The following is a 10,506-nucleotide window of genomic DNA, read 5'->3' as shown; positions in this document are numbered from 1 at the left end:
TAAAATAATATTTTTTAAAAGAAATAGAAAAATACAAAAAAGTTATAGTTAAAAAAAAGATAAATGTGATAAACAATAATTAATTCTTTTAATGATGTAATGAAATACAAGAAATAATTAAAAATTTGGCAAATCTCTAATATTATATAGCCATTATATTAAAGAAAATAAATATGATAAATAAGAATTATTTTTATTAATGATAATAATAGAATAAAAAATAAAATTAAGATTTTCATTCAAGAAATGATTCAAGCATTCAATAGTTTAGGCTAACCAATGATGTTATAATTAAATAATAAAAAATTAGCAATAAACAGAAATACTAATAATTATAAAAACAGAAAAAGTATATAAAAAACTTAAAAGAGACATTTTTAATACTATAACGGTATAACCACATTATATAAAAAAAAAATAATTATTTTTATTGATAATAAAAATGGAATAAATACGAATCTTCCATTTAAGACAGATCCTGAAGATGCTGCTGTCACCGTGATCTGTTTCTCCACTGCAAACTGAAATCTTCCATTACCAGACCTCATCTGTACTATTAAATACGAATAGATATTTGAAAAGAGTGAAAGAGCAGGGAATTGGAATCGGGAGCAAAGAGAGTCAAATAAATGAATTTTATTACAATTACTTTATCGTGCTGAGAAAGAGAAGCAGAGGAAGAGTGCGGAACATCATAACAGGAGACCAAAGCTATGGCAGAAGAAGTGAGAAACAAAGTAACCGCTGAAAAGAAAATGTCAAAATGGGTCCGACGCCCGACGGTTGACGATCACACTATACCCTTTCGCCATATATGTACTGTGCGCCTGATAACACCCCATCACCCTCCATGCGCAATTTAGCCGGCGATGCCACTGGGACCATTTTTGTGCTGTGAGTCCCACCGGATATGCTTATAGCGGGATAATCAGTTAATCACGACCATCCGATTAATTGGGACCCATTTTTGGACCCGGTTCATATTATCTGATGCCAAAAGAAGTATTTAGCGAGCATTTTAATCTTACTCTGCTCCTTTTTCCGCTCTTCCATGGCTTGCTTCTCCTTCTCTGCTACTCGGCTTCCTTCTCTTACATGGATTTCATATCGGAAAACCAGTCATCCCCGTCTGCTTTCTCGATCACAGAACCCTAGCTTTAGATTTACAACCGCCATTAACTGTACAGCTGAGATTGCGGACAGAACTTCGACGCTGCGAGAAATCTGTGAAGGTCGTGTTCCAGAGCATATACTGCGCAGGTGAATGTTTCTAAAACAATAACTTTTAGTGCCTTTTCTTTTCGAATTTTCTTGCTAATTACAGAATTCATTGGGATAATTCAATCTTTATTGTGAATTCGACCGAGTAGACAAGTTTGACTTCGCTTATGTATTAGAAACTACAAGTGAAATGCAGTTGCATCTGCATTTATTTGCCACATGTCTATTCGTGGTCACAAATGTTGCTTGATATTTGATGATAATTCTTGTTACTTGTGCTGGAAATGCATAGAGATGTTGGCTATTAAACGAATATTGATAAGATATCTCTTATTTTCTGCAGAGCGGAAGAGATTGGATTTGTTATACCAACAAATGTGCAGCGGCAATCTTTACCTATTCTACTATCTGGACAAGATTGCGTTCTTCATGCTCAGGTTGCTTAATGCGTTTGAACTGAATGCTACGTGATATTTGCGAACAACTTCATTCACTATATTTTCATGGTTTATAGAAGATCTGTTAAATCTAAATTTATGCCTTTTAGTGGGAGACACTTCTCATTTCCTATGTTCACAAATTCACTGTTAATAAAAAAATACACAGCCTAATCATGACCGTGATGTTCCTTAACAAAACACTTCTTAATCCATCTTTTTCTTTTTTTTTTTTTGTGTGTGTGTGTGGAAATATGAGGAACTTCTTAATCCATCTTTTTTTTTTTGTGGAAATAGGAGGAACTTCTTAATCCATCTTCTTTTTTTTTTTGACTCCCATTTTTAGAACCTTTAATCTTCTTAACTTTTGGGGAAGATGAGGATAACAGCTATTTTGTTGATCCACTCTCTGACCTCAGAACCTATGGTATCTTTTAGTTATATGTATTTTTTGCATATGTAACAATAGTTAAGGCCCCTAATCCAGTGGCAAGAAAGCTAAAGCTCAATTTATTTGGTCCTCTAGACAGGTTCTGGGAAAACACTGGCGTACCTCCTACTAATTTTTTCAGTTATAAATGTTAAAAGATCTACTGTGCAAGCACTGATAGTGGTGCCAACTAGAGAACTTGGCATGCAAGTAAGAATGATGTTTATACCGTTTACAATATTGTATTTAATTCTCTATCATTCGAAATAAATTACTTAATGTTGTTAAGACTGCAGTGTGCATCTAATATTATGCTAATCATTATCTTTGGCACTTTAAAAAGGTTACAAAAGTTGCTCGGATGTTGGCTGCAAAGCCTGTGGAAACTGGACCAGAGCAGAAGAATTGTACAGTCATGGCTCTTTTAGATGGAGGGATGTTGAGAAGACATAAGAATTGGCTAAAGGTGCCACAAATCTATTTGAACTTATTTCATTCTTGTTATCCTACCAATATAAGAAAGAAGGCTTGCTATTGGCAAACACCTGTATTCTGGCATATTAAGGACTTTATATGATGAGGTTCAACACCCAGTAGTTAGATACTTTGGAACTTCTCTGGACATCTTGTATGAAAATTTTATAATAGAAGCAATTTCTGGATAATTCCACTCTTGTGCCTCACTTAAGTACGTTATAAATGTTATTTGTTTGATCAGATGTTAATCATATTCCATGTACAAAAGTGATGACATCATAACACGGTTTCATAAGAAATTTCACGTTATTGATTCAAAAAGATTAGTAATCATCATGTAGATCTACAAAGAGTTATTGAAGCTGCATCTTGTTGGCTTTTGGAGTAAGCACATTTTGGATTATATGGCTTCATCATCCATCTCTACTTGCTGCCAACAGCTTGATGCCTCCATTATGGTCCTCTCCAGCAAACCACCTCTAGTTAAACTTTGATGGCTGCAGGTGTTTTTAGATACTTTCATGGTACAGTTGCAACATTATTTTCAAGTCTAATAGGGTATGGGAACTCAATAAGAGCAGAAGTATTGGCTTTACTCCAAGCTCTTAGAATAGGGAAAGACGACAACTACAACCAGTTGTTGGTAAGAGGTCAGACATCTAGCCATTAGCTGCATGGGGCTTTACTCCAAGGTCTTAGAATAGGGAAAGACGACAACTACAACCAGTTGTTGGTAAGAGGTCAGATATCTAGCCATTAGCTGCATGGGGCTTTACTCCAAGGTCTTAGAATAGGGAAAGACGACAACTACAACCAGCTCTTGGCTTTACTCCAAGAGCAGAAGTATTGGCTTTACTCCAACTGCTGCATGGGGCCATGGCAATACAGACATGTTATGAGAGAGTCAGACATCTAGCCAGAGACTTGCGAGCTACATTCACCTGGGTTCAGGGATCATGCAACAGTATGGAAGATGGTTTGGCTATATTAGGAGTCAACAGAATGCACCTTTATTGGGGAATCATTACTAGGGGAAATGGTGATGGCATAGATTCAAAAGGGAAAGGAATTCAACTTAGGTAGCAAGGCTAGCCTAATACTTTGAGATGTTTGGCATACTCCTTGTATATAACTTACTTTTTTCATATAAATTAATAAAGAAGTTTAAGTTACTAATAAAAAAATTGGATGTATGCATAATTTATCAGAAAATAATATATCTTTTTTAACAACTTTTGTGAATGTTTTAAAGGTAATATGTTTAGTTCCTAGAGGGCCTTGGTGGAGTACTTATTATGCCTTTCAAGATAGTGTTGCCAAAACTGAGAAAATATTTACAGATTATAAATATATTCTGATGGAAATCCATCATGAGTATGCATTGAGGATAGCTGTTATAGAGAACTGTTTTCAGTTGCTCAGTACTAACAGACCTATATTGTGAATGCCCATTGGATTTATCTACTTGCCCCTAGGCCCATTCTTTTGTTATTCAAGGAAAAGTGTAGCATGCAAGATTTTTGTTGTTCTCAATTTAAAACTACCAATGGAATAGATAGTTTAAAAGGTCATAAGGTTCTTCTATCAACAACAGCTTGCTCTTTTGTCCTTACAATTAACTTTCTTTTACTTTTTGCTTTCTTTACTGTTTCTTCTTGTGGCTAGTCATGCTCTTTTGTAACAAAAAGTGTTGGACAAAAAGGACTTAGCTCTGCTGATTCTGCATGTTTTAATGATTCTTTCAGGCAGAGCCTCCTACAATAGTCGTTGCAACCATGGCCAGTTTGTGTCAAATGATTGAGAAGAAGATTTTCACACTTGAAACAATGAGGGTTCTGGTAATTGATGAGGTAATTGATTTACTTTGCCATCATCTTTTTCACATGTAATTCTCTTGTTAGAACAGTATACATTTTCAACTGATTTACTTGCTTTGCTTTGGGGTTAATGTGGTATACTTGTGCTTCTTAATTCCCAAAACTCTGTGTTCACTTAAAGATACCATGTGGATATGTTAGGATATGTTATCAATCGGCTTCCCCCACCCAATGTGGATAAAAGGCTGAGGCATTTTATCAAGAAATACATTGAAATGAATTATTTTAGTGCTTTTGAGGATGTCATGCTATTATTTAAATGTTTGGTCATGAATTGATGCTTTTGTTTATTAATAAGGCTAACTTATTTGAGTGTATATATTGTCTTGTTTGTTTCCTTCTTTCTAAGTGAGAATGTATTTTATACTTATTTTTGTTCTCTTGTTAGTGCCTTATCAAAAGGAAAAAAAAAAAAGAAGTGGCTGGGTATGCACTTAAGATAGGTAGGTGTGGGCTTCTCCATTAAGATTTTGACACATGAAACTTTCCATTTTTGATTAGGTCGATTGCATGTTCAATTCATCAAGACATGTGCGATCTCTTAAGAAACTGTTGACGTCATACTCATCCATCAATAACCGCCAGACTGTTTTTGCCAGTGCATCCATCCCCCAGCACAAGCGCTTTCTGTATGATTGCATACAGCAGAAATGGACAAAGGTTTGTTGATGAAGTCGCTATTTTGGCAATATCTTTAGTGCAATTAATAATGTGAAAATGGTTACATATCTTGTATTTTCATTTCTATTTGACAGAGCAGTGTGGTTCATGTCCATGTAAATCCAGTTGAACCAATGCCTTCATGCTTGCATCACAGATTTGTGGTGAGAAAGATCCACATCTATGATACTTCTCATGAAATTAAATGTAATCTTATAATTGAAATTAAATATGATAGTTTTCTCCCTTTTTTCCCTTTTTTTTGCCCTTGAAGCAATCTGCTTAAGGATGATCAGTATACTGATAAACATGGAGCACGTGCTCACAGGGAAGACAAAAAGACAAACATGCAATGGGATCCCATGTAGGGAGAAAATTCCAAAAATCACCTAGTCAGATGATCACAACCGCCCGTTCTAGCTTAGCACTGGTTTTATAAAACAGGATTATTCCTGAAAAATGCCTTTATATTTTCCATGTATTTAGAGCTTTCTCACTAGAACTAATTCCTGCATTTGGATTTCATTCCTGTTTTTATTTCACTTTGAGGATCCAAGAGAGGCTTTGATTGGATAACTGGAGTAGAATTGGAATCAGAGTTCAAATTAGTAGTCACCTTAAGAATTTTAGATCCACCAAAAGCACAGAATTGGAGGTTTAAAATCTGCTAGTTTCAGAATTCCTCTAGGAAAACGAACCCGGATTGCAGAATCAAAAAACATGTGGAATTAAACACCCCCTCGCAATTCCAATTATGGTCTGTGTCTGCCTTAAGTTAGATGGTCATGGAAATTTGATACACACAGTTTTTGGTTCTACTTGATGGTTATCTATGAGCAGTGACAGAATGGCCTTGCTGTGAATAGCCTACTAGATTTGTGGAGGATTTACATTTTTTTTTTTCCTTTTTCCAGTATACTTTTTGTTGTCATCTAGCATCAGGTAACCTCTGAGTTTTATGCTCTATTTTTTTTCCTTTGTTATTACATATGTAACTCATGTCTAAATATAGGTTGTTTCAGCATCCCTTTGACAAGTAGGTTGGCTGTAACCTCCACGTCATATTGCATTTTACAGTCATACTACATATAAAGAGCTCCAAAAAGCTGTTCCTTATCAACTCCTTGCCTGGCAAGTGTGTAATTCAAGCAGTTTACTGATCTTTTGGCTTAAGGAAAGGTTGCATTTGTCTCCCTTTTAGACATCTAATCTCCAGAATCTTGCTATAGTGCCAATACCCTTGTCATTGTTTCTTTAACCCAAGGTTTAAAGTATATTACCAATATCCTTGTCCTTTAAAGAATTGGGCATATCATATTGTATTAGCAAGCCACTGATACTCGAAATATAAAAGGTTTGGGATTTTGGGTATTTTTAGGGGGTAGGCAGGCCTAAGACTGACCCCCTGACCAATTTTGAGAAAAATAAATAAAAGAATGATGTTCTGTAGTACTGAAACACCCAATACGTGTGTATCGGGTGTATCAATACTTTAAACCTTTCTTTAAACAACACACCACCACCATTGAGTCACCTTCCACCCAAGTTGTAGTTCAAGGATCCAATCTAAGACCTTGCAATGCTGCTATAAGTTCTGCCCTTATTGAATTTTCCATGCCTATTGGCCCTGAGTACATGGCTAATATATTTCGATGCCATCTTCAAAAACTCCCCCAATACCTGAAGGTGTTGGATTGCCCAATCTGCATTCATCAAAATTTTCTCATGAAAATTTCCTTCTAGAACTCATTTGTTTAATTCTTTTACCTAAATAACATTTATTGTGGTTCTTCATGTTGGGTATTTTGCTATGACAGATTTGTCACAGAAATGAAAAGTTGCAAACTTTGCTATGCTTATTACAGACAGATGCACCTCAATGTGGCATAATTTTTGTTGCTGAACAGGTTTGTGCCTCATTCTAAACTCTATCAATTGTTCATCAAAATAAGAATGTTTCCAGTGGTCGTTGAGAAGTGAATTCAAAATTCTGATTTCTAGTTTTCCACATAAAATGCCCAACAGTTCAGTCCAGATTATTATATTTGATAGGAAGATACTTGGGGGGGAACATGTGCGAGTTTTAGTGAACTCTTGACCCATGATCATTTGTTTCTGCAACTTTCTGATCTTTACACATCTTTATTTATCATTCTCTTTTTCCTTTCATCTTTTTTTCTTTGGGTTGGTTGTGCAATATAAGACATGGACAGACGGATAAATCATCTCATGAAACTTGGTTGGGCATATAGATCCTACTAGGTTGTAGACTTGGAATGGCAAGGAGCATAATTATGTTTGTGCTGTTGGTGGACTATCTATAAGTACAACGGAAGGTTCTGTATCTTCCTTCAGTGTCACGTTTCAATAAAGAAACCTCACTGGAAGGGGGAAACTTAATTACTCAACTGTGTCAGATGGGACTTACGCCAATAAAAGGTAAGGTGTTGATGTAAAATAGATTACAATTAATGACAGAATGGTGCCCTCTTGTGTGATGCTTAATTGGATAAAAATCATTCTTCAAAATGGATATGAAACAAAACTTAAACTTGAGTTATAATTCACAATTATAGAAGGCAAAACTTTACTCATACTCATTTCCCTGTTAAAGTGGTAAATATATTGCCCGTGAAGTGTGGCAGGGCAAATATAAACCATGTATCAGACAGCTTACCCTCACTAACCATGTAGAAGATATCATTTTCAAATATGTCCCTAAATTCCTGTTTATTTCCATGTTCCTTGGATAATGGTCATGCAGAAATGTGGAGGGAAAGAACAGCTTCTGGGGAAGGCTCTCCATTGACAACAACCTATTTAATGTCATAAAAATCTTGCTTCCTTTTTTTTTGGTAGTGAAAAAGGCAGAAATGTGGAGGTTATCAAATTTCAAAATTTGACATGCTCTAGTGCCAATGAGTATTGAAGGAACTGTTTACATGTAATAATATTTTGTGCACTATATTGAATGAGAGCATGCTATCTCTCATAGAACAGCACTTACTATGCACTGCAAATTTCTATGTAGTCAGAGAAGTCAAAGAAGGCTGGAAATGTTCCATCAACGATCCGTGTAGTCGAATTCCTGAAAACTTCCTATGGTGAATGTTCAGAGATCCTTCTCCTAGAGGAAGACATGAATTTCAATTTAAGAGCATCTACTCTATCAGTAAGCATTCAGTTCTATTGGCAAGTAAACCTAGTATTAATACCAACATGGCCCTGATTCTTTTAAACTATAATAGTTTAGAAGTTGAATTTTTATTTCTAAAAATGAGATTCAGTTCTGGCTATCTTGCTAATTCTTTCATTGTCATGGGTACACATTATACCAGTCCCTTAATCAAATTTCTTGTTTCCCAAGGCAGAAAGTTGTGCTGTCTTTTTTATGTCAATGTCACTGTAATGCAGGAGGTGAGGCAAGGTGGGAGTTGTGGGGCTTATGTTCTAGTTGCAACAGACATAGCAGCCAGAGGAGTTGACCTGCCAGAGACAACCCATATATACAACTTTGATTTGCCAAGGTCTGCAATAGATTATCTTCATCGTGCTGGAAGGACCGGTAGGAAGCCATTCTCCAATGAGACATGCAGCGTCACTAACATGATTACACCAGAGGAGCGGTTTGTATTGCAAAGATTTGAAAATGAGCTAATGTTTCAGTGTGAAGAGTTGTCTGTCTAAAAACAGAAGCCCATCTTAATTTACATAGTTATTCTTTTCATGCACATGTATCGATTAATTGCACCCCTAAAAACAAGAAAAGAGGTAAAGCCTACATGCCCACAACCACATGGAACCCACTGACTGATGCAGGAGGAAATCCATAGCCGTGGTGTCCAAGCTCATTTTTGTTCAGGTAATGGAAGTTATCAATGTCAAGCAATCATCCATAGCCGTGGTGTCCAAGCTCATTTTTGTTCAGGTAATGGAAGTTATCAATGTCAAGCAATCATATGTAGCATTCTTTTTTCCTTTTATCTTTAATTTATATAACCAAAATAGTTCTACTGCTTCCTAATTTGCGTGTGATTTGTTTAGGTTCTATTTCAGTGATTTCTCAAAATATAGCAAAGCACAAGACTTATCAAGAAGCTAGTGAAGAGCATTTTATCACGTGTCACTGAAAGAGAAAAAAGCTTCTTACGTATAAAAGTAATTTGCAGTTTGCACGAGAGCACTCAATCATTCATCCTCTTGACATCAGGATTTGGTGTGATGTTAGTTTATAAGGGTAAATATTGCCAGGTGCCTTTGCGCAAGAGCAGTCAACAGTCGATTTGAACTCAGGACTTGGTGATGGTAATTGGTGAGAGTGAGACCAATTTGACTACACATGGGGTGGACATGGTGAAAGCATTAAATCTTCCTTCTAGTGTTAGCTTTCTGTAATTGCATTTTATCATCCGACAGCTGATTAGCGAACTTGATAGCTGCTTTACGGGCTTTGAGTCCAATTATTTTGCTCCACACCATAGCCCGTCAAACAGCTATCAAATTCAGCTAATCGTTTCTCATATCATTCTCCTTGCTTACTCCCACAAAATCCTTTTATGCTTGTTTCCATCTTTTACATTTTCACACCACAATCCAACAAGAGTGATCATGAGACATGGCGTTAAGTATATAATAAATGAAGGTTACTAGAATGAAGGCATGACCGATCAGAATTTGATCACAGCAGAAGGCAGGATTTGGCTTACTGAACTCAAACAACAAACGACACGATTGAAGTAGTGGTCCAATTCCAAGACCGAACAATTAACCGAGTCATGATTTGAATTTTTTTTTTTTTTTTTACTTCTTTTGGTATAAATGCATGATTTGAGTTTGAAGAAGCTTTATTGTTCGCCCATAAACGACGAAACACACCATAGTCTTGTCATAGCGCAATAGGTAATTGGATTCATGAAAGTTGGTAGTGCTTTTCATCTTTCCACTTTTTTTCCAGTCATATATGGCTGTATTTGGATGCGATCTAAATCAAGAACCGATGTAAATTTTATATCGGTTTGGTTTTGTATGCGTTTGGAAAGGATGTAATTATTATCGACATAAAATTAAATTGCAATTCAGTTTTGCGTGCATTTGGATGGTGTAGTTTTACGTTGATAATCGATGTAAAATTTCATCAACTCTAATACGTCAATAATTGACGTAAAAACTACATTGATTTTATCGATGTAAAACCTTACATTCTTCCACCTATAACTATTTTCAAAAAGCAACAATAACTTTCTAATTCAGTGTTTCCAAACGTAGCCATAAGTACGTATCGACCAAAAACCAGTAAAGAAATAGAGATTGGTCAAAACTTAAAATAAGAATCGACAACGCAAATGACTCAAGTCTTCATGGAAGCAGAAGTAGCGGAACTCAAATAAGGATACAACGTGTCATA

General features: G+C 35.8%; 1 protein-coding gene across 5 annotated transcripts; it reads left to right on the top strand.

Moving 5' to 3' along the window:
• Positions 1-685: 685 nt before the first annotated feature.
• LOC104596454 (P-loop containing nucleoside triphosphate hydrolases superfamily protein) lies at positions 686-9,960 on the top strand. 5 transcript variants are annotated; one of them, XR_016080643.1, is made up of 11 exons: positions 686-1,260; positions 1,565-1,658; positions 2,185-2,298; positions 2,432-2,554; positions 4,311-4,415; positions 4,944-5,102; positions 5,198-5,266; positions 6,920-7,009; positions 8,134-8,274; positions 8,517-8,964; positions 9,147-9,958. XR_016080643.1 is itself a non-coding variant. In XM_010257625.3 (10 exons), exons 1-10 carry the CDS (start codon positions 1,052-1,054, stop codon positions 8,787-8,789), a joined length of 1,377 nt encoding a protein of 458 aa, XP_010255927.1. In that variant the 5' UTR covers positions 686-1,051; the 3' UTR covers positions 8,790-9,114. The 5 variants fall into 5 exon arrangements, 1 of the variants encoding a protein (XP_010255927.1); XR_016080642.1 differs by having other exon boundaries at positions 8,517-9,030; positions 9,147-9,956; XR_016080645.1 differs by having other exon boundaries at positions 1,217-1,260; positions 2,189-2,298; positions 8,517-9,030; positions 9,147-9,960.
• Positions 9,961-10,506: the final 546 nt, after the last annotated feature.

Source organism: Nelumbo nucifera, chromosome 1 (genome assembly GCF_055504915.1).
Source record: "Nelumbo nucifera cultivar China Antique chromosome 1, China Antique-T2T, whole genome shotgun sequence".
NCBI classification, from domain to species: Eukaryota; Viridiplantae; Streptophyta; class Magnoliopsida; order Proteales; family Nelumbonaceae; genus Nelumbo; species Nelumbo nucifera.
This window is presented reverse-complemented; position numbering and strand designations above follow the sequence as displayed.